Source organism: Vombatus ursinus, unplaced genomic scaffold (assembly GCF_900497805.2).
Source record: "Vombatus ursinus unplaced genomic scaffold, bare-nosed wombat genome assembly UNPS02001287.1, whole genome shotgun sequence".
In the NCBI taxonomy this organism is placed as follows: Eukaryota; Metazoa; Chordata; class Mammalia; order Diprotodontia; family Vombatidae; genus Vombatus; species Vombatus ursinus.
This window is the reverse complement of record NW_020941065.1, coordinates 17,835,609-17,859,574: the sequence shown is the minus strand read 5'-3', so window position 1 is coordinate 17,859,574 and position 23,966 is coordinate 17,835,609. Positions and strand designations below refer to the sequence as shown.

Genomic DNA, 23,966 nt, shown 5'->3' with positions numbered 1-23,966 from the left:
TTTCTGTCATTTCCACCAGAGGTTCTGAGTTCTGCCCTCTGAGGCCAAGCAGAATAAAGCTAATCCATCTTCCCCAGGCTTGAAGAAGGCTATCCCCTCCACCCTGTGTCTTTTTCTCTCCAGGTTAAAACCCACAGTACCTTTATCTGATTCTCGAGTTGCATGGCCCCCAATCTAGCCTCTGCTTGAAGACCTTCAATAATGGGGAACTCACTACCTCCCTATTCCACTTTGGGATAGCTCTGACTGTTAGAAAGCTTCTCATGATATCAAGCCTAAATCACCTCTCTGGGGCCAGGCAGGATGGAGCTAATCCCTCTTCCCCAATGACAGAGGGCATGGCCACCCTGTCTCCTCTTCTCCCAATAAAGCAGTCTCTGTTCCTTCAACAATCTCTCATGTGGCATTAGTCGATAGGCTGGGGAATGTCTGGAGAAGGGTAACCAGGCTTTGGAAGAGTCTTCAGCCCGTGCCATTTGGAGGTCAACGGAAGGAAAAGATGGAGGTGGGTGGGTGGTTGGGTGTTAGGGCTAACGGAAGTGGAACAAGCCGCCTTGGGGAAGATTTGTGGGGTCCCCTTATCGGAGCCTCCAAGCAGAGGCTAGATCACCACTGGTTGGGGAGGTTGAGAGGATTCCTGGCCAGGTGTGGGTGGAACTGGAGCCGCTGAGGCTAGTCTAGAGTCCAGGGGATGGTTCTGCAGTTTCTTGATGAGGGTAACCCCATCTCTTGCTCCTCTCTCCACATTTCTCTGGGAGAATGTCTGGGATCACACATGTCCCGAACAAACTCTCAAGCCAACTCCATCCTTCCACAGGTGTTCAGCATGGGCTCAGTATCCCCTCCCCTACTCAGATATCACGTTTCCGGTAGGACGCAGCCTCACACAAAACACCCCCGGCTTTGGTAAAAGCCCACTTATGCATTTTATGAAGCTACAGCATAGGAAGAGCATCTACAACAAAGCAGAGTACGGGAGACGAGCTTCCAAGAACGTTCCTCGCAATAAAACCAGATTATGACCAGTAAGATGGAGCTGATTGCTCAAGTAAGAATGATAGGAACCCTGGGGAGAAACACAGCCGTCCTCTGACACATACCTACATTTTGGGAGAGCACAGTTAAAAGATTCCAGGACTCTTAATTTGGACTGGGCAGAATTTCTCCATATGGGAATGAGGAAAAAATTCCAGAAGAGTATCCTCATAGGTTCAAGAGCTCTGAGAGGCCTTAGGATAATACGACCATAGACCTGTACCTATAAGGGGTCACGCGTTGCTGTTTAGTTATTTTTCAGTTGTGTCCGACTCTCCACGACCTCATTTGGGGTTTTCTCGGCAAAGATATTGCAGTGCTTTGCCATTTCCTTCTTCAGCTCATTTTGCAGATGAGGAAAGTAAGGCAAATTGGGTTAAGTGACTTGCCCAGGATCACACAGCTAGTGTCTGAGGCTGGATTTGAACTCAGGTCTTCTTGACTCCAGGACCTGCACTCTAACCACTGTACCACCTAGCTGCTCTTAATAAAGTGATGGGGTAGGATTTGAACTCAGGTCCTCTGACTTTAGACCCAGGGCTCTTTCCAATGTATAAGACTGCCTAGGGTCATAGTCCAATCCTGTTATTTTTTTCAGATAAGGAAACTCAAGAGACAGGAAATGACTTGCCCACGGTCACATTAATAAGTGAGTAGCAGGGTCAGGATTAGAACCCAGGTCTTTTGAAAGCAGATTCAGAATTCTTTCCCACTCCATGATGCTGAAATGAGGCTTAAAATGTTTTCCTCACCTGACACCTCCCCGCTTTGTCCAGACTTCATAGAATTTGGATACTACCCACTACCTCCAAGGCTGTGTGGAGTAGCGGATAGAACTCTGAATTTGGAATAAGAAACACCTAGGTTCAAATCTCACTTCAGATACTTAGTACCTGTGTCATTATGGGAAAATCTTAACCTCTCTGTGCCTCGGTTTCCTTATTTGTAAAATTGAGGAGGAGGGGTTAGGGGTTGGGCTAGATGGTCTCTGAGGCACCTCCCAGTGTAGATCTATGATCCTAAAACTTTTTCTAGCTGCAAAGCTTGCCATTGTGTGGACCCCAGGAGAGTGCGTGGGCTGTCGGGCAGTTCTCAGGACACATGACCTACTTCCTTTTCTGGTTCCCACGATCTGCGACGACGCCTCAGGCACCACTTCTCTTGAACAATCCTTTATTGATAATATGCCGCAGCCCGTTTGTTCCTGCCAGGCACCTCCCCAGTGCCCTGCGGGTAACCTGAACCTTCAACTTCTCATACCCATAAAGCGTTGCCAGAAGGATATGATGAAAAGAGGGCCTCCTTTGTTTCAGAGATGCCAAAGCCAAAGGCCACCCGTTTTGCTCTCCTCCTGTGGTTCAGTTCTGGGGATGGACCACTGTCCATGCAGAGTCTGTCCAACACATGTGCACCAATGAATGTGAATTATAGATTGTCCATCCAACCGCCACCATTGTCTACACCAGAGGTATCAACCCGTAACACTCCTGAGAGTGGCCCCTTGAGCCAGATTAAGATATAATTGGGAAATATTTAACAAAATAAATAAAAATATAATAAAACATAGATAACATTACACATTAAGACTAAATCAATATGTAGCCCACTGGGATCCTTATGTACAGATTAGTGGCTTCCCTTTCTATTTGAGTTTGATACCGCTGGTCTAGATAATAGGCATTATTCATCCACTTGGTTTTTCCTGGGAGGATAGTTAGACAGAACTCCTTGGAGTGATTTGATTCTGGATCTCGTTTAGGAGCTTCCACGCCTCATTTAGGAGTGTTCCAGCACTCCTTGTGTTTCCAGGACCATGCAGGGCAGGAGTCATTAACCCTTTTGTGTCACGGAGCTCTTTGACCATCTAGTCAAGTCTATGGGCCCCTTCTCAGAATACTGTTTTTCAATGCACAAAATAAAATGGATAGGATGATAAAGGAAGCCAAAAGTTAATGAAAAAAGCCTTTTCACAGTTCATGGACCCCCTAAAATGTATTTGTGCCCCCAGGTTAAGAACCCTAGTCTAGATTTTGTCATCCATAGAGAATCTTCCATTTGAACTTTGCTTTTGGACAGTCTCAGTGATGGGGCAGTAAGAACTGGAGGGGGTCTATCCCAACTAAATAGGGCAGCAAGGTGACTCAGTGGATAGAGCACCAGGCCTGCAGTCAGGAAGACCTAAGTTCAAATTTGGCCTCAGACACTTAATAGCTGTGTTTGCCTCGGTTTCCTCATCTGTAAAATGAACTGGAGAAGGAAATGGCAAACCACTCCAGTATCTCTGTCCAGAAAACCCCAGATGGGGTCATGGAGAGTCAGATATGACTGAATAATGAACATCCTAACTGGGGGAAATGGCCACTGTAAGGACACTGAGGTAAAGATAGACCATTGCTCCTGGGTTTTTTTGTTTTTGTGTTTTTCACTCACAGCTATGACCTGGAATTTCCCCTCATACTTCACAACTGTCAAAGCATCTTCTTTTGATATATGACTTCGACCTTTGCTCCCCTCCTCCCTCTTCTGTAGAGAATATGCCTCCTTCCCTCCTATTGTAGGACTGACCCACTGAGTCATGGCCTCTATCACAGCCACCAAATTTATATCCCCTCTGCTTGGCACAAAGGCAGTCTGAGCTAGGAATCACAGGCTCAACCCAGGAGTTACGAAGACCTGGGTTCGAGTCTAACCTTTAACACGTGCCAGCTGTGTGAACACGGAAAAGTCACTGAACATCCCAAAGCTCCGGACAACTCTCCAAATTATAAAGCAGCTGCTAGACTGCATTGGTGGAGTGACTATCCGCTCCAGGAATGCCATGCCATGGTGGAATCTTAGGCCCCTCCAGAGCTGGCACGTTGCACTGGCACATTTTAAATCCTCCGATTTTTTCCTCACTCTGTAGCCTCAACTGTCTTCTGCCTAGCAGAGTCCCTTGCTTTCTAGAGATGCAACTCTAGCACCATCTGCCTGGAGCCTTTCCTGCAAATGCTAGGGCCCCCTCCCTCACAAACTACTTTGAACATATTTACATTTATTCACTTTATATTTATGCAACAGTGTTTTTACATGTCCTTGGCATCTCCCTTATTAGAAGAGAAGTTCCTTGTGAGTGAATTGGGAATGTTTCACTGTTCATACTTGAAACCCCAGTGACCTGCACTTAGTAGGTGCTTAAAAAGTTTGACATAGGATCATCAGTACATAGTAGGTGCTTAATAAGTGTTTATTGGATCAAATCCCCAGTGCCAGGCATAATGCTTGGCACATAGCAGGTGCTTAATAAATACTTGTTGATTGATTCATTTATAGGACAGTCCCAGTCTTCTGATGAATTTTTTAATAAAAGGGTAAATTCTACATTTTTTACCATGCCCATCTCTCACACTCTGGGAAAAGAGAAAAGTGTAAGATCGGAGAATCAGAGACCATTCCCCAGAAGGTCCCCTAGAGGTCTGAGGGGCCAACCTCTGCCTGAAGCATGAATTCACTCTACAAAATCCTTGACAAAATGGCCATCTGGTCTTTTTTGGGAGACTTCTAGTGACAGGGACCTCACCACCTCCTGAGGCAGCCTTTGGCTTTGGACGATTCTAATTGTTGGCAAGTTGTGCACTACATAGGGATAATAATTATGATTATAATTATAATGGAGATAATCATAGCACCTGCCTCCCAGGCTTGTTGTGAGGATCACATGAGATAATATCTGTAAAGCACAGTATGTGGCACATAGTAGGTGCTTAATAGATGCTTCTCTCCCTTCTTCCTTCTTTCCTCCCTCCCTTCCTTCCTTCTACCCTTCCTCCCTCCCTCCCTTCCTTCCATCCTTCCTTCCTCCCTCCCTCTCTTCCCTCTCTCTCTCCCTCCCTTCCCTCCTTCTTTCCTTCTTCCTTCCCTTCCTTTCTCCCTCCCTCACTTCCCTCCCTCCTTCTCTCCCTTCCTTCTTCCTTCATTCCTTTCTTCCTCCCTTCTTTCTTCCTTCCTTCCTTCCTCCCTCCTTCCCTTCCTTCCCTCTCTTCCTTCCCCTCTCCCTTCCTTCTTCCTTCCTTCCTGCCTTCCTCCCTTCCTTCTTCCTTCCTTCCTCCCTTCCTTCCTTCCTTCTTTCCTCCCTTCCTTCCTCCCTTCCTTCTTTCCTCCCTCCCCCCCTCCCTCTTCCCTAAGACAGCCCTCCAGATGCTTGGATCTCAATGCTATTCAGCAAAGTTTTTTTCTTCCTCAACCTAAATTACATTTCCAATTTCTTCAACTGACTATCTGCTAACCACCTGATTCCAGAGAACCCAAAATGCCAAGCTGAGGAACCTGGGAAATAGGAAGCAACTGAAAATTTCATAGGATCATGGATTTAGAACTAGAAATGTCCTTCAAGGTTTTCTAGTTCAAAATCTTCATTTCTCAGGTAGGCAAAACTGATGCCCAGAGAAGTGACTTGTCCAGGGTCACACAGAGAGTGAGGGTCAGGGGTGGGACCCAGGCTTTCCTGACTCCAAGTCCAGTGCTCTATCCACTACTCCACCCTACCTCTACTAAAATGGGGTTGGAGAAAAATAAGGGGATCCTGGTCCCCCTTCCATGTCCTTGTTTCCTCATCAGGTTGCACAAGTTGGGGGGCGGGGGTCAGTTGTGAATGAACTCCAAGCTCCCCCAAGAACTCCCCTTCAGGCCACTGGCTGTGGGGGCTGGGTCCTGCTTATCCCCAGGTTTCTGCAGAGTAATAGACTCTCAGAGCTGGGAAGGCCAGCGAGTTCATTCCGCACCTGCAGAGGAGTGTCCGGCGCTCAGCGCAGTGCCTGGTGCGTGGTGGGCACTGAAGACTCCGTTTGTTGTCTAGTTGATTACACCTGCCCAAGACTTTGTCTGAAGATCTCCAGGGAGGGCAGATGGGGAGCCCCTACTGCCCCAGACAGCCTGAGCAGCTTGCCTTGGGAGGAAGGTCTCCCTTAAATCAAGCCAAAATCGGTCTTTCTCAGACTCCATTCCTGCCCCACCCCAACTGCCACTAACTCTGCCCCTTGGGACCAAACAGAACCTTGACCATCTGGATGTCTTTGGGCGAGCTGCTCCGCCCCTCTTGCCTCAGTTTCTTCTTCTGTAAAATGAGGGGAATGAACTCTATGACCTCTAAGATCTCTTCCAACCCTAAATCTGTGACCCAATGTTCCTAGATATTTGAAAGGTTGATATGTAGAAGTGGGATCAGACTGAGCACCCTTCTCTTCTCTTCTGTGTAGTGACTGCAGGGTCCAAACCCCTTACTTTACAATTGGGTAAACTGAGGCCCAGAGGCTTGGGATCTCAGGGTCACAAACTGAAAGCTGGAAGGAACCTTTGAGGGCCTCTAATGCAGTGATGTCAAATTCAAATAGAAACAGTAGCCACTAAGCCGCACCCAGGGATCCCTGGCAGCACACTGACTCAGAAAACCACACGTTGACATTATCTGTGGTCTATATTTTTTCATTTATTTTGTTAAATATTTCCCAATTACCTTTAAAATTCTTTTTTGTTGTTGTTCTTAATCATGTCTGACTCTCCATGATCCCATTGGGGGTTTTCTTGGCAAAGATCCTGGAGTGGTTTGCCATTTCCTTCTCCAGCTCATCTGACAGATGAGGAAACTGAGGCAACAGGGTGAAGTGACTTGCCCAGGGTCACACAGCTAGTCGGTGTCTAAGGCTGGATTTGAACTCGGGTCTTCCTGGCTCCAGGCCTGGTACTCTATCCAATGCTCCACTAAGCCACTCCTAAATTTTTTCTTTATTTTTTCCAATTACATGTAAAAATAATTTCTAACATTTTTTAAATAAAATTTGAGTTCCAAATTCTCTTCCTCCCTCCTTCCCTCCAATTACTTTTTAATATAATTTGGGCTGCCAGTGTTCGTGTGACTCTGATCTATTCCAAACCCTTCATTTTACAGTTTGGTAAACTGAGGGCTAAGGTTTTGTTTTTTTTTTTTAAAGTGATTTGTCCAAGATCCCCCAGGACTTGAAGACAGCCATCCTTCTCCCTAGGCTTCTCTGCTCTAGGTCAACCTCCCACCCCCAATTCCTTCTTTGAGTCTCCTGTGGCATGACCTTGGATCTTCCATTATCCTAGATACTAGGTGCCACGGCCTTCGTCCCTTCCCCCGAGTCCTGGGGTTTGAACACAATCCTCCAGCTGCTGTCTGACCAGGCCCCAGTCCTTTGGAAGCAACAACTATTCTACCTTCCTCTCTGGGCTGCCCTTCCTTGTGATCTGCAGTTCCTCGAGGGAGACAATGCTTTTAACTGGAGCTATTTCTTTCTTTTTTTCTTCTAGAAAAAGGTTTTTTTAAATTCTGAATTTAATAAATGCAAAAAGATTAAAAACAAAACTATTTTCATAGGTAAATGATAATAAAAAAGAGGATTATATGTAAAATGAATCTCAGTTATGTACAATTTGCAGTATATCATACATTCAACATGTTACCTTCTTTTAAAAAAAAAAAGATTGTTATTGATGTCTTTTGTTTTTTACATTACCAGAATATCTCCCAGTATCCCTTCCTATCCCCTGTCCTAGACAGTCATCCCTCATGAAGATTAATTTTTAATAATATTTTATTTTCTCCCAATTACATGTAAAAACAATTTTTAACATTTTTTCTTCTAAATTTAGAGTTCCAAATTCTCTCCCTCTTTCCCTCCTATCCCCTCTCCCTGAGATGGTAAGCAATTTGATACCCGTTATACACGTACAATCGTGCAAAATATATTTCCAGAAGATTAATATTTTTTAAAGAAAAAAGGAAGAGACAAAATTAGCAAACCAATCAATACATTTAAAGAGTCTCAAAATGCATGCAGTGTACCTGGCCTATGGACATCTAACCTCTGCCAACAAGTAGGGAGGGAAGGGGGGAGCGTCCCCATGATTCCTGCTTGGGGCCAGGCAGCTCTTTGTAATTTTGCACCATCCAGTTTGGACCTTTTTCGGTGGTCAGTCTTTCCATTTCCATCGTTGTGGTCATTGAATATATTGTTTCCTTGCCTCCAGATACTATACTCTGCATCAGATGGTGTAAATCTTCCCATGCTTCTCTATACTCATCATTTCTTATAGCACAGTAACATTCCATCACATTATGGATTATCATTTGTTTAGCCATCCCCAATTGATGGGCATTGATTTTGTTTTCCAGTTTTTTCCTACCACAAAAAGTTCTTCAATAAATATTTTGCTCTATGTGGGGACTTTCTTCTTATCAATGAGCTCCTTGGGATATAAGCCTAGTAAGGGAATCTCTGGGTCATAGGGTAAACCTATGCTTCTCCTCACCTTCACCTTGTTCAGATTTAATATGGTTTCTAAGTAGCATTGGTCCCACCAATTCTATGTGTAAAAACTGCCAGATTCCATCATCACCCACCCATTAGCCTTAGAACTCTGCCTTATCACCACCTTATGTCCTTCTGATTGGAGGTTGGAGCCATGGACTTCCTTGGAAGGAGGGAACCCAGGGGAAAACATCTCATTTCTCACCTGGCAGCACTGCTCTGGGACATCTCTGACTTCACCATTCCCCAGATCACATATGAATCAGAAACCTTCCCCTCCCCCTTCCCTCTTGCTTTTGTGTCTGTCTTCTCCTATTAGATAGTAAGCTCCTTGAGGGCAAGGCCCTTCTTTTTTTTTTTCTCCTGTATTTGTATCTCTATCACTTAGCGCAGTGCCTGGCACATAGTAGGCATTTAATAAATGTTTTTTGACTATTTATTGACTTACAGATGGACTACTGTTTCAGTTACCCTCGGGCTTCCTCCCAAAGGTTGATCCTTGAGGCATGGATGCTGAGCTTAGGGCACAAAACCCATCATGGACATCCTGGGGCTCGCTCTCCTGACCTTCCAAACTCAAAAGGTCATCACTTCCAGAACAATCTCCTTCACCCACATTGAAAGGACAAAAGCTGAGGCAAAAACAAACGAATGAATGAATGGATGCATGGATGAATGGATGGATGGATGAATGAATGAATGAATGAATGAATGTTTGAATGAATGAATGGAGGCAGGGGTTCAGGAGGCCATCTGTCAACCTAAGATGGGGAGAGCTCAAAGGCTCTTCCCTTAGAGTGTTGTTTCCCTTCTCTCTCCAGAAGGCCAATCACAGGGAGAAGTCAGACAAGAAGGACAGGGCAAACCAAGAGTAGGGAAGAGGCCAGTTAGTGAATTTCCCCCCACTTCCATCTATGTTGCTCCAATTAATCCATTTACTAGCATTTACCTACAATTACCTGACAGATTGGTGGACCAAAGCATTATGCGCTAAGCAAAAAAAAAAAAAAAGGCAAAAGACAGTTCTTGCCCTCAAGGAACTTATGGTCTAATGGGTAGACAACATGCAAACAACACATATAAATAAGATATAGACAGAATAAATTAAAGGTAATCTCAGAGGGCAGCTGGGTGGCTCGGTGCATAGAGTACCAGGTCTGGAGTCAGGAAGACCCAAGTTCAAATCCAGCCTCAGATACTTACTAGCTGTGTTACCCTGGGCAAGTGACTTGCCTCAGTTTCCTCATCTGTCAAATAAGCTGAAGAAGGAAATGGCAAACCACTCCAGTATCTTTGCTGAGAAAATCCCAAATGGGGTCATCAAGAGTAGGACCCAATTGAAAGGACCAAACAGCACCAAAAATCTCAGAGGAAAGGAGCTAAGATTAAGGAGGGCTGGGGAAAGACTTCTTGCCCAAGATGGGACTTTATCTGAGAGCTGAAGGAAGCCAGGGAAGGCAGGAGGCAGCCATGGGGTGCCATTGCACGGTCTGTTAGGTGGTTGGCAGATCAAGCCAGCTCTAGATGTCTACACATGCTCTGAAGTCTTCCCCAGGCGCTTCCATTATGCATCCTCTTGGATTTTTGGAAGCAGGTTTTTCAGCCTTTTCCACATGAGGAATGACATCAATAGTGCTCTGCGTCTGTCCCTAAGGACAAGTCTCAGTGGCCGATCCCCTGCTACGCCACCACAGGTGAGCCAAACAAATCCAGGTATCGGCCACATTCAACATGTGTGTGTCTCTGGACCTCGAACCCGCTCATCGCCTCTCTGTTGAGTTAGATACTGTGTGTCACCATCAATCAGTCCTCTGGAGTTAGGGTTGATCATTGCATTGATCAGAGAGCTTCAGTCTCTCCAAGCTGTTTTTCTCGACAACGTCTATTTATGAGTTTTGCAATTATTTGGAAAAGCCCATCTGGAATGAGCAGCTGTTTGCATCGTTTGTGCAGACATTTCTACTTCTATTTGGCAGGGGATGGAGAAGCGGATTCTTGCTTAAATGCTCTTCATTTGCCCCTGTTTCCCAAGAACAGTGGTCCTCCTTCCTCCAACAGCAAACATTTAACATTCATTAAGTGCCTACTGTGTAGGACTGAGCTAGGAGCTGGGGATCTTTGGTCCACAATAATCGTTTCATCAGTGTGGAGCACAGTCAGTAAGGAAATCCCTTCTACCAATGCAGGTCTCTGCATCTTATCGTCTTAGAGAATGGCCGGAGTCTTTGGGAGCTTAAGTGACTTGTCCAGGGTCCCATAGTCAGCAGGTGTCAGAATTGAGACTTGAAACTGGGTATTCCTGACTGAGACCAATTATCCAATGCATCAGGCTGTTTCTCCAGGTGCTGGAGATACAAGGATTTAATAAAATGACAGAGTCTCTGCCTTTAAGAAACTGACATTCTAACAGGCCAATATGACAAGTACATGGAGAAAAAAAATACAAGATAGGAAGGAAGGAAGAGAGAGAGAGGAAGGAAGGAAGGAAGGAAGGAAGGAAGGAAGGAAGGAAGAAGGGAGGGAAGGAAGGAAGGGAGGCGGAAGGGAGGCAGGGGGAGGCTAGGAAGGAAGGAAATAAGCATTTAAAGTTTTATCATTTCAGTCATTTGTGACTCTCTGTGATCCCATTTTGACTTTTCTTGGCAAAGACACCAGATTGGTTTACCATTTCCTTCTCCAGCTCATTTTACAGATGAGGAAACTGAGGTAAACAGGGTGAAGTGACTTGCTCAAGGTCACACAGCTAGTAAGTGTCTGAGGCCAGATTTGAATTCAGGTTTTCCATACTCCAGGCCCAGCACTCTATCCACTGCACCACCTAGCTGCCCTACCTATGTTCTAGGCACTGTGCTAAGTGCTTACAAATATTAGCTCATTTGATCCTCACATCTGTGGGGGTAGATGCTGTTGTAATTCTCATTTTACAGTTAAGGAAACCGAGGCAGACAGAAGTTAATTGACTTGCCCAGGGTCACACAGCTAGTCTGTGTTTGAGGTTGGATTTGAACTCTGATCACTCCAGGCTCAGTTCTCTAATCCACTGAGCCAAATAGGGATTACTGTGAGCAAAGAAAAGGTCTAGGTAAAGTTCTTTTAGAAATTTTGAGAGGGGGAAAAGCCCTTGAATTAATGAAAAGAATAACCATTTGTTAAGTTTTTACTGTGTGCTAAGTACTGTGTTAAATCCAGGGGCTACAATAGTAAAGAAAATCCCTCTCAAAGAATTGCATTTTAATGGGGGAAACTATAATCACTGGGGAGGGAAGTAATGGTGGGAGGGACCCTTCCCTCTGGAAAGTTATTGGGATGATGAATTGGTACAAGACCCAGGAACAATGGTAGAGCTGATTTAATCATGGTTCATGGTGACACCATTAGAAAGGGTGTGTGTGTGTGTGTGTGTGTGTGTGTGTGTGTGTGTGTGCTCATGTGAGTGTGTGCGTGCACGTGAACGCACCCTCCAGGCAGCATGGTGCTTGGCTTTGTGGAGGAGGGGACCAGAGAGAAAAGAGTGAAGTGAAGCATGCCTGGGGCTGAAACAGGGTCTTGGCCAGGGAGTCATCAGTGGGGGTATGGAAACCCTTCCAAGACCAGTCTCTGGTGGTGTGAGCAGTTAAGAGAGACTTTGAGGGGATTCCAGAGGAGGTCACTCCAAGCTCTCCCTTCAGAGTCCTAGAGGTGCCCCTGAGGGATTAGGGAGTATCCTTAAGGCTCGAGCTCTCATCTCTTGAATTCTCCAGATGTTAATTGCCAGGGATTAGTGCCCCAGTTTCATTCAACCAATTAACATCAATTAGCTTTTACAAAGGAATATTTATAAGGACGCAAGCAGGAACAGAAATGACAAAGCATTTCCTCCCCAGCACCTGGGGGCACATTCTCCCCCTACCCCTCCTCAGTCCCTGTGGAGAACTGGATCAGACTTAATGAGGGTTCACTTCTAAAAGCTATGTAGCTGATAAAGTCATAATAATAATAACTAGTATTTTTCTTGATCTTTTTTTAAAGTTCTTTTTCTTAAAGATTCTTAAATTAATTAATTCTTAAAGAATTAATTTATTTATTTTTAGTTTTCAACATTCATTTCTACAAGATTTTGAGGTCCAAATTTTCTCCCTATCTCCTCCCTCTCCCAACCCCAAGAGAGGGTGCATTCTGAGTACCCTTTCCCCTGATCTGCCCTCCCTTCTATCTCCCCCTCTTGTCTAATTCCCTTTCTCTTCTATTTTCCTGTAGGGCAGGATAGATTTCTATAGTCCGTTGCCTGTAAATCTTATTTCCCAATAACTAGTATTTTTCATAGCACCTACTATGTGCCAAGCATTTTAAAAATCTTAGTTCATTTGATCCTTACAACAGGTCTGCCAGGTCTGTGCTATTATGATCCCCATTTTAGAGATAAGGAAACTGAGGCAGAGAGAGGTTAAGGGACTTTCCCAGGGTCACAAAGTTAGTGAACGTCTGAGGGTAGATTTGAACTCACTCCAGGTCTGGTGCTTTATCCACTACACACCCTAGCCGCCTTCAGAAAACATCATCTCAGCTTCCCGGGTCCTATTGACTGATGGGTTGAGTTTTATAGGCTCTCTTCAGGGTCTCTGCTCCTGCCCCACCTGGGCTCCATCTTCAGCAAATCCTGATCCGGACTCTGACTCCCTGAACGCACTTTGGTCGGTTAGTCAGTAGCCTTTGAATCATGCCCCATCTCAGTGACCATTCAAAAGTCCAGCCCATAACCACACGGTGAGAGGCCCAGAGCCAGTTACAGAAGGTCTGTGTAAGCTCTGCATCTGAACCTTCCCGTGCCTTTCCAGAAGCAGGCTCCCCAGCCTTCTCCAAGTGGGCAGGCAGTAGACAGAGCATGCTGGGCACAGCCTGAGATTGGGAGTGCCCATGGCCAAGTTCCTGTTACACTGGTACTTAGTAGGCGCTTAATAAACGTTCACTGATTGATTGCACGCACCTCTTGAGGTTCAGATTGGCTCCCCCGTTAGACTGCGAGCTCCTTGCCAGCAGGGACCATATTTTTGCCTTTCTTTACATCCCCATGGCTTAGCACAGTGCCCGAAACAATAGGTGCTTAATAAATGCTTGTTGGCCAGACTGACGCTTTTCTTTCCACTGCAGGCTGTGAGGCGAGCAGGCAGATGGACATAATTTTAGGGCTTCCCAGCCGCCACAAGCGAAAACCACAGACGTGAGTCCAGAGACTCCTTCTGGTCGGTTCAAAGCAAGCAGCTCGAAGGGCTTGTGAAATACCAGCTGATGTGCGTCAGCGCGAGGGGCACTGCCAGCTTCCCTCACCTGCTGTGCCTCAGGCACACCCATGCATTACCAGGAAAATGACTTCAGCTCAATTAGTGCCGATGCCACTTGGAACTCCCCTGGGCCAGCGTCACCAAGCCCTGGTTTACAGCAGGGCAGCAGGGTGGCCGAGAAGCAAAGAAACTCACCCAACTTCGAACTCAAGGAGGCCTGGGAGACCGACTGCTTTCACTTTATTCTATTTTCCAATTAATAAGTATTTGTTTTCTTTCCCACTCATTCCCCACCCTAAATTTAAGGAAAAAAATAAAATCCTTGGAAGCAATACGTGTGGTCTACGCTGGCCGTGTCCCACAATGCCTGTCTTATTCTGCACCTGGAGCCCGTCCATCGCCCGTCCGTCAGACGAGGGGCTCTCTGGAACCGTGGCCCATCGCTGCTTTGATCCGAGATCTTGCATCTTTCAAAGCTGTTTGTCTTAATGATGTTGACGTTATTGTAGAAATCGCTCTGGTTCTGCTCACTTCCACCTGCATCGGTTCGTATAAGTTTTCCAAATTTTCTCTAACCCCATTGGTCTTTTCTTATGGCGCCTTCATATACACTTATTTGTTCTGCTGTTCTCCAACGGGTGTGCCCTTCCCCAATCTATAGGGCTTTTTTTGTCACAGAAAAAAGCTTTTAAAAATATTTCTGTGTGTATAGGAACTTTTCCTTCCTAACTTGATTTAAATTGATTTAATTAATCCATCAAATTGATTAAATTAAATTTAATTGACTAATTTAAGTCAATTCAATTCAATTATCATGTATTGTTGTTCAGTTGCGTCCAACTCTCTGTGGCTCCATTTGGAGTTTTCTTGGCAAAGATACTGGAGGGATTTGCCATTTCCTTCTCCAGCCTATTTGACAAATGAGGAAACTGAGTTAAGTGACTTGCCCATGGTCACACAGCTAATATGGGGGCCAAATTTGAACTCAGGGCTTCCAGACTGCAGGCCCTGGGCTCCATCCACTGAGCCACCTATATATGAGGGCAGCTAGGTGGCGCCACAGTGGATGGAGCCCAGGGCCTGGAGTCAGGAAGACTCATCTAAGTGAGTTCAAATCCAGCGTCAAATACTTCCTAGCTGTGTGACCCTGAGCAAGTCACTTAACTTTGCCTCAATTTCCTCATTTGTAAACTGAGCTGGAGAAGGAAACGGCGGACCACTCCAGTATCTCTGCCGAGAAAATCCCAAATGCGGTCACGGAAAGTGGGATATGTCTGAAACGGCTGAACAGCAAAATCCTCAAGTGCTGTCGGTATCAATATCAGTCATCATCATTTGCTGTGCTCACCACCTTCTTGAGCCAAGTTCCAATTAAAGAAACAAAACAAACAGCACCTAAATTGGAAATTAATTACTCTGAGAATTCTCTCTGTACACTGTTCTATAATTGGCTCGTTGTCTTGCCAAGTCTGGGGATGTTTGCTTCAGGAAGGGACGGGGTGAACAAGCCTCTTCTGAGCACCTGGGGGCAGCCTGTGTTTATGAGAGCAGAGGGCGGAGGGCAGACCCACCCTGCCCTGCCCAAGACAACATTCCTTCCCAGACTCGCAGAATTGGCAGGAGCTTTCCAGGGCAGCGCACGCCCCAGAGGGATCTGCACTGACCACAGTCCGGGGGTCATCCAGCCTGTTCTGGAAGCCCCCCCACCCTTCCTCAGGCAGGCCCCCCCACCCCCGAATTCGGGACTTTGTGGGTGTGGCCCCTTGCTCTCGGGGGCAAGACGGAAGAGGTCTAATCCTTTCTCCAAGAGACACCTTCAAACGTCTGAGCGCCTTCCTACTGGCCTCCTCTTATGGTCCCTTCCCCTCATCCTCACATGGCATGGGTTCGAGACCCTTTGCCATCTTGGTTCTCTCTTCAGGATGCTTTCTGGCTTCTCCATATGCTTCTCAAGCTGTGACACCCCCCGCCCCCCAAGAATTGAACACAACCCTCCAGATGGAGTCAGACCAGAGGTGGGTCCAGTGGGACTACCACGTCCTTATTCCTGGAAGCCATACCTCTCTTCATTCTTCCGAAGAATGCCCCAGCTTTTTTTTTTGCTTCTGCTAAAGCATATTGAGCTTGAAGTCCACTAAGACCCCTAGATAGTCTTCTGAGCTGTTGGCCAGCCATCTTGTACTCGAGAGGTGGGACTTTTGAACCTGAGTGGAGATTTTCCATTGACCCCTATGGCACTTTATCTAATTAGATCCAGTCCAACACTCTGGCCTTTCAGGATCTTTCTGGATGCTGACTCTGCTATCCATGGTCTTTCTCAGCTATCCCTCACAGATTGGTGTCATTTCCCAATTTGATATGCACTCCGTCATCTACCCCTTTGTCCAAGTCATTGACAGAAATGTTAAACAGCCAAGGCCAAGCGCCTATCTGGGCAGGAAGGAGAGGCCTTGGCCTTAGGCTTGGCTGACTTGCTTCCCCTCTCCCCCTCCCCACCTCCCACCCCTTTGGAGGAAGATATTCTAGCTTCCAAGGGTCTGAAGGCTATTGGACTTCCCATCCCCCCACTGGCATCCTAAATAGCACCCCCAGATCAACCGATGGCAGTGTCTGCATCGGCAGCCAAGCACAACTGAAAGCAGATTCACCACAAGGGGGGGAATGGGATGGGGCACCCCACAAATGGGGGAAGACACCTTTCTAGCAGCCGCAAGGCTCCTGTGCCACATGTGCTACGCTGGAGACAGCTTTGCCCTAGACTCTTAGGTACTCGAGGGACAGCGAGACGGGTGTTTGGGAGGATGCTCTGTACCCACGCGCTGACTGCACCCTTTGGAAAATACTCTCCTAAAAAACTACTTACAGCTGGCTAACTAAATTGATTCTCGGCTGATAACCTTGGTGGGTGGGGAAGCCCACTGGTGGGGGCTCCGCGACAGACGCATTAGAGAATCACTCCTGACCACTTAGGGACACTCCTTCGACCCCGAACCCAACGGGGAGGCGTAGCCGAGTGCTGAGGACTCACTCTTCTGTGAGAATGGGAGCTGGGTAAAGATGCCCTGGAGCTTACACAGGCTACCTTCATATAGGGAATTATCAGTTGGCCAACCGATTGGAATAGAAATACCAATGAGGGAATTGGACACTAGAGTAACTTGCCTGAGGTCACCCAGCAAGGGGGTGGCAGAGACAGGACTTCCAGAGAATTCATTTTGAGCAGAAAGCAAACTTTGAGCTCAGCAGACTCATTTTACAGATAAGGAAACTGAGGCCCAGAGAAGCGACTGGCTCAAGGTCACACAGCCTGTCAGCGTTGGACCGGTAAACATGCCGACTACACCATTTCTTAGGCAGGAGACACAGGAAGGCTTCTAGCACCTCTCTCACCAGCAGGCTGGCTTTTGACCGGGTCAGACAGGAATGGAGTCATCATTAGTAAGCTTACTAGGGTCTAGTCTTCTCAAAGGGAATTTGCTGGTAATGGGAACACCAACTCCTACAGCATTGCCTAACAAGCCTTCTCACAGGGGCCGGGGTGAGAGGGGGGAGCTACTATGTCTCATCTTGATGGGGTCAATCAAGACCGGCACAACTTGTGCTCTCCCCTAAATCCCCTCCAACCTCAGTAGGGGCCGGTTGAGGCAAACACGCCATTTAGTCTGCACATTCACCCCATGGGGGTCCCCAGTCACTGACCAGTGCCCACTTGCTTTATAGGGCAACAGACAAAGAATGCACATTGCCAGCAACAGCCTCACAATTTTCCATCACTTCACCCCTCTATCTACTGCGCAAGTGTGGTAGAAACTGTTTTGAACCACGATCGTGAGAACTCACATCTAACACCTGGGAAGTAGAGATTATGTTATGGCTGTGGATCCTGGCAAGAAAACTCTAAATGCGTGCTGACCGACTGCTGGGCCAGGATACTGTGAAGCAGACCCAGTGCAGCGTAACACCCCCCCGGGAGGAGCGGCCTGCATCAGGCTGGGCCTTCTCAGACCCCACTGACCTCCCGGCTTTACCGCTTTACTTGGGGATGGCTCAGGGCAGCCATGCCCACCTGTTCTTCCACTTAGCAAAAGGGATAATTTAGGAGAGCTCGATCTCCCTGGACTGGAGTAAGATTGATGGTGCCAAATAATGCTCCACCCCACGCCCCATCACACCCCTGGACCCACTGACAGAACTGAACCAGAGGCAGGTCTCACAGATAATTCACATCCTCTTTATTTGCCGGCTCTCGGAACAGATGGAGCAGAGGTGGAGTGACGAATGCCATGAACACGTCCGTGCAGGTCTGACTGGGCCTTCTCCCCGGCCGTGGATCCGTCCCGTGGCCTGAGCTCGCGCCTGGCGTCAGCAGCTACTTCTCCTCCCACCTGTGCTTAACGTGCTTCCACAGCTTCTGCATGGAGAAGACAAAGGCCACGGACGTGGAATCCCCATCCACAGTCCGAGTTCTCTGCCGTCGCTGGCCCCCCACCTTCCCAACAAGAATGGACGGAAGTGGGCATGTTAACTGCAGTGGTCGACAGGGCCTGGTCCTTCCTTAGGTGAGGAAGGACCCCACCCCACCTCCCGCCCTAGGGAATCTGTCAAACCCGGAGCCCTCAATCCTTCCCTGAAGAGGAGCTCTTTCTGATTTCCCCGTCTGACCTCTGACACATAGGAAGGGGTACCCGGGGGCAGTGGCCCACCTGGAGACACGCTGACCCTCGAGGAGAGAGACGTGGGGCTCCAGGCCCCCTTGGGAGGTCTCTTAGCTAGCTTTCATCTTCAAAGGTCTTTTGCTTCGATGCTCCTTGACTAAGCTGAGGACCGCTGGTCTACGGACGCTCCCAGAGCTGGGGAATCCCACCACTCTTGGGGCTCCCTGACCCTCAGCAAGGCTCTCCAGCTACTCTCACTTTGTAAAACTCACCTTTCTCGGGTACAGTAAATCTACCTCATCCCATTCCAGGCTACAGCTGGAGGAGACCTCAGATCTAGGCCATCGACTTCAACCTTCTCATTTTACAGAGGAGGAAACTGGGGCCCAGAGCAGGGAGCTAAGGAGCAAAACCGTGATTAGACCAAGTCCTCTGGCTCCTAATTCCCTCTCATCTCCACCACACCATGTTGCCTTTGGTTCAATTAAGCTGCCAGAAAATGAGTTCAAATGCACAAAACCAGCATCGGAAAGAAGGCAGTGAGGACTGCCCAGTAAGCCAAGGTCCTGGAGAGCAGCAGACAGACAGACAACACAGAGGTCAGTGGATGGCATCAGCAAGCCTGGGAAAGACACTGCGGAGCAGTGGCCCAGGCCAGGGCCACCACTTTATAATCACTTCACAAACTGCGTGTGCAACACTGAGCTTGTCAAGAAAGTATCATAGGGAACTTTGGGAGAAGGCCCCGAGGACCACGAGGGCATCGTTCCCTGGGTTCTCTTGACCATCAGTGGCTTGGACAGTTAGAAGGACATCAGGCAGGGGCATACCCCCAAATACTCCTTCTGGAATCACCACCAACTTAGGGCAGTTGTGCCACTTTTGCAAAGAAAGTGCGGTCACTGGTGCTGACCACAGGGCAATGTTAGTGCTGTGGGCAGCCTTGGACCCCGACCAAAAGAAGGTGAGCTGAGGCTCTACAGCTGGGCAGGGCCTTCAGGACCACCCTGCTGCTATTTTCTTTTTAGGCAATTGGGGTTAAGTGACTTGCCCAGGGTCACACAGCGAGTAAATGTTCAGGGCCGGTGCTCTATCCACTGCACCACCTAGCTGCCCCTCCTGCTGGTTTTCAAGGATGACACTACCAACGGCCACAGGGTCAAGCTGGAGGTGACCAGCCCAGAGGCCACAGATGTCTCTCAAGTGGGCAGGGCCTAGAAACACAGGGTACCCAGCCTATGGGCAACCCCTCCAGGAGACCTGTGTGACCTCAGGCTCATTCTTTCCTCCCCTCCCGTTCTGAGCATGCCAGGTCCCCATTCAAGAAACCTCAGTGGCTCCTACTGCCTTTAGCATCGAGTTCAAACTCCACAAAGGCTCCTACACTTTCAAAAACTCGGGCCTAACTGCTCTGCCCATGCCATCTCCTACCTCTGAGCCTTTGCCCGGGCTGTTCCTCATGCTTGGACTGCCCTTTCTCTCTTCTCACCTAGAGGACTTCCATTTTCTATAAGACTCAGCTCAAATATTTAGTCTGATGGCCTGGGTTCAAATCCCTGTGTGACCCTGGGCAAGTCACAACTTCTTTGGGCCTCAGTTTCTTCATCTGGGATGAAGATGTTGGCCCATCGTGGGGTCAGAGCAGCGAGAGGAAGGGGCCCGAACCCCCTCATTTTAGGAAGGAAAAGGGGACCCAGGAAATTAAGTGGTTTTTTCAAGGTCACTAGTACCGTCTAAGGCGGGATTCAAACTCAGGTTTTCCTAACTCTGCATCTGGCCCTCTATCACTTACCACTACACCACCGCCTCTTCCTTTTACAGATGAGGAAACTGAGGGCCCCGAGTTCGAATACTGTCAATGAGCATTTATGAAAGGACACATCCCTCCTCCTGCAGGAGGCATTGGGGACAGACCTATGGAGAAGATGGGAAGGGGGCTTCTGTCCAGGAGACCCCCCCCTTGTTGGGGTGCCCCCTCCTCCCCCCAGCTTACTTTGTACGTATATATTTTGCACGTGCTCATTATCTGTGGTCACGTGGTCTCCCCATGTCATTTCCCCTCGCTCTGCCTCAGTTTCCCCTGCTGTAAAACTGGGAATCTGGTCTAAATGGGCTTTCTGCTCTAGACCCTAGGTGTAACCATGATCGGGTGACATTGCCTGCAACGTGCCTCAGTTTCCCCCTCTGTAAAACAAAGATGAGGGGCTGGTGTCCTTCCCAGCTCTGGAATCCTGCGACCTTGGGCAATGGCATGCATCAGTCTGTGCCTCATCAAGGGCGGAACCAGACGGCCGGGGGGGAGGGGGTCGCGGGCGGATGTCCTCCAAGCCCCTCCCCCAGCCTCAGTTTCCCGCCCGGCCCCCGAGTCGATCAGTGTCCGGCCCCGGGGCCCAGTCGCGCCCTCCCGAGGCCCAAGGTCAGGGGCCGCCAGGCCCCACCCCCGCCCTCACCCCTTGGTTAATGCTGTCGTAGATGGCGTCGCCGCCCTGGTCGAAGGCGCGCTCGAAGAACAAGGCGCCCACGGCGATGGTGAGCGCGAAGGTGGACGTCCTGCGGAACAAGATCGAGTACACTTGCCCAAGCATCGACGGAGACGCCATCTTTCGCCGGCTCGGCCTCGCCCGCGCGTGCGCCTGCGCCCGTGCCCGCGCCGGCGCCTCAGTCTTCTTGTTACGGGGAGGGGCCGCTTCCTCGCAAGGTGCTTCACGGGACTTGTAGTTTCCTCAGAAGTTCGGAGCCCTTTCAACTTTTTTTCCCGACTCTCTTTTGGTCTCAACTTTGGTCAAAAAGTCCTTTACCACCATATTTAGGTAGACCAATCCAAGGGTCGGTTTGAACTTTTTTTATTTGCCTGCACAAACTCACCAAATGGAGCGCTTGAACTACATCTCCCAGAGAGCAGCGCGCGCCTTTAGGACGCCATTTTCTTCCCCTCCCCCGCAGGTTCACGTTATTCCGTGACCCAAAGGCTTCTGGGAAGGCGTCTTAGCCCCAGGCTGAAGTAGAGAGACGGACTACGATTCCCAGAGAGCACTACGCGAGGAGTGGGCGGGACCGCGGCACCAGGTAAGGTACCGACGCAGGGGCGCGGACCGGAGAATTGGTGTCCCCTTTCCCCTCTCCCAGTGGGCACTTGGGCTCGTCCTCGCTGGTCTTGGGCAGGGACGCGGGGCAAACCATCGCGCCGGAGGGGGGAGCGCTCCCTGAGCGTCCTCTGGAGCGGAAGCCTGAGCTCCCTACGGGCTAGGAGGTAAGACGGCCTGGGGCCGGAGTAGGGACCACCGCCGGCGGCGGCTCTTTAAGGGCGACAGAGCGCGAGGGGCCTGTGGCCCATCCGACAGAGGAGCACACTGAGGCACAGAGAGGGCGAGGGGCGAATGAGTGCACGAAAAGGAACTCATTAAGCGCCTACTAGGTGCTGAGCGCGGGTCCAGATAACATAAGCGAAGACGGTGCCTGCCCTCTAGGAGCTTACATTCTAAGGGGGGGAGGGACTATGTCACAGGGGAAAGTGGCTATCAGTTGGTTGACACGGCCCATCCAGGGACACTGACAGGTGATTAGGGCAGGGATGGTTGACTTGACCAGGATCAGTTAGTGTCAGAAGTGAGCTTCGAACTCTGGTCTTCCTGACCCTGCTGAGCAGTCGGATCTGGAGCCGGAGGACCTGGGTTCGGATCTGTGCTCCGAAACTTACTTGGGAAATTCACCCCGCTTCTCCGGGCCTCAGTTTCCTCCTCTGTAAAATGAGTGGGTTGGATCAGATGGCTTCTGAGCCCCACGTCTAGATTCTGTGATTTTGCCTCTACCCATACCTGTCTCTGTTCCTGACTATCCCTATTCTCTCCATCCCTATGCCTGTGGCCGTGTCTGTGTTCTTATCCACAGCTACGTCTGTATCGCCGTGCATGCACATATATACGTGCATGTCTATATGTCCAGCCCTGACCTCTCTCTGGTTGGCCCATCGCCATCTCAGACTCAGCGTGTCTGAAAGGAAACATGTTCCCCCGTGCCCTTGCCCCCCTTTCAGACTTGCTGGTTTCTTGAGCGCCCGCTGGCCTCTCTGAGCGCCCTGCCTCCCGTACGCGCCCCTAGACGGACCGTCTGCCCCTGGTGCCTCTTCTCCCTGCCTGCCAGGCTCACTTCTCAAGCCCTTTCTGCCTCTGCCAGCCCTCCAGCTCCATCTGTGTGCTTTCCATCCTCCCTCTGTGTTGGGGCCGACGCTGCTCTCCTTTGGTGCACCACTGACCGCCGTGACCGCTCTGCCCCAGTCTCCTTTACCCTCAGATCGCCATCCTTCTCCTGAGCCCCGGGGGGCCGTCCTGGGCCGCTATACTTTGTTCCCTGCATTCTCCGGTCAGCTCCCAGGGTCCAGTTATCACGGCCCCACGCCTCTATCCTGTCCTGTCCTCACTCCTGAACTGCCCGCTCCCAGCGCTGCTGGGCTTCGATGTGAATCCTGGCTATGCCGCTCACTCCCTGTAGGACCTCAGGCAGAAGGATTAAACCTTCCTAGGACTCAGTTTCCTCTTCTGTAAAGATGAGACCTTTGGCCTGGATGTGCTTTGAAAGCCCTTCATCTAGGGCCCAATGAGCCTTTTCTGCTCCGCTGCTTGGGGGCAGGCATTCCCTCATGGAGCTGGAAGGGACCTCCTCATTTCACAGAAGAGGAAGGTGAGGCGCCGGGGCTGATAGCAGCCCCCTCGTGCCTTCCCTCTTTAGGGGTGATTCTTATGTGTCTTCTCCCTCCCGTCCTTCACAGAGCATCTCTCTCAGGTCTTTAGAGGTCATCCATAACCCCGTCTGTAATCCCTTCCACTGCGGTTCTTTTCAGCTGGAAATGCTGTGATTTCTAACGTTCCTTTTAATGTTGCAATTCTACAGATGTGTCTCAGGCCCTTTGGAGAGAGCTGGCCTCAGGGCCAGGAAGACCCGGGCCCAGCGCCTGCCTGGGGCCTCTCCTGGCTGTGTGACTCTAGCCAGCCTCCTTCTCTGTGCTCTCTAAGTTGGTAAATTGCAACAACGACACTAACCTGCATGGTTAGGGTGGAGGGAGTTTCCCCACCTGGGAGTTCTCTGCATTAATGAAATCACAGGGCTGGTTCTAAACCCCGCTGTGTAGCATCCTACAGTTGTGCAGCCATTTTCAGACCCCATCCTCTCTGGTCCCCATCACCCTTGCATCCTAGAGTGGCCTTAAGCATGCTACAAGGGGTGGAGGTCGGTTGTGTGATGGGAAGAATTCTTCATTTCCAGTCACAAAACTCCGGCTCAAATTCCTTTTTTTTTTAACCATTTTATTTTATTTTTTAAAATATTTTTTCCAATTTCATGTACAAAATTTTTAACATTTGTTTTTAAAAATTTTGAGTTCCAAATTCTCTCCCTCCCTCCACCTGAGATGGCAAGCATAAAGGTTATACATGTGCAGTTATGCAAAACATTTCCATATTAGTCATGTTATAAAAGAAAACAGAGCCAAAAAAAAACTCCAGGAAGAATAAAGTTTTTTAAAAAGTGTACTTCAATCTGCATTTAGACTCCATCAGTTCTTTCTCTGGAGGTGGATAGCATTTTCCACCATGAGATCTTTGGAATTGTCTTGGATCATTGTATTGCTGAGAAGATCTAAGTCTTTCACAATTGATCATTGTTACAATGTTGCTGTTACTGTGTATGACATTCTCTTGGTTCTGCTCACTTCACTT

General features: G+C 48.8%; 1 protein-coding gene across 1 annotated transcript; it reads right to left on the bottom strand.

Annotated features, from left to right (window-relative positions):
- Positions 1-17,810: 17,810 nt before the first annotated feature.
- On the bottom strand, positions 17,811-20,883 carry LOC114044801 (cytochrome b-c1 complex subunit 9). Its single transcript, XM_027864488.1, has 2 exons — positions 20,706-20,883; positions 17,811-18,011 (listed from the first exon to the last, which is right to left on the bottom strand). The coding sequence occupies exons 1-2, from the start codon at positions 20,853-20,855 to the stop codon at positions 17,970-17,972; spliced, it is 192 nt and encodes a 63-aa protein (XP_027720289.1). The 5' UTR covers positions 20,856-20,883; the 3' UTR covers positions 17,811-17,969.
- Positions 20,884-23,966: the final 3,083 nt, after the last annotated feature.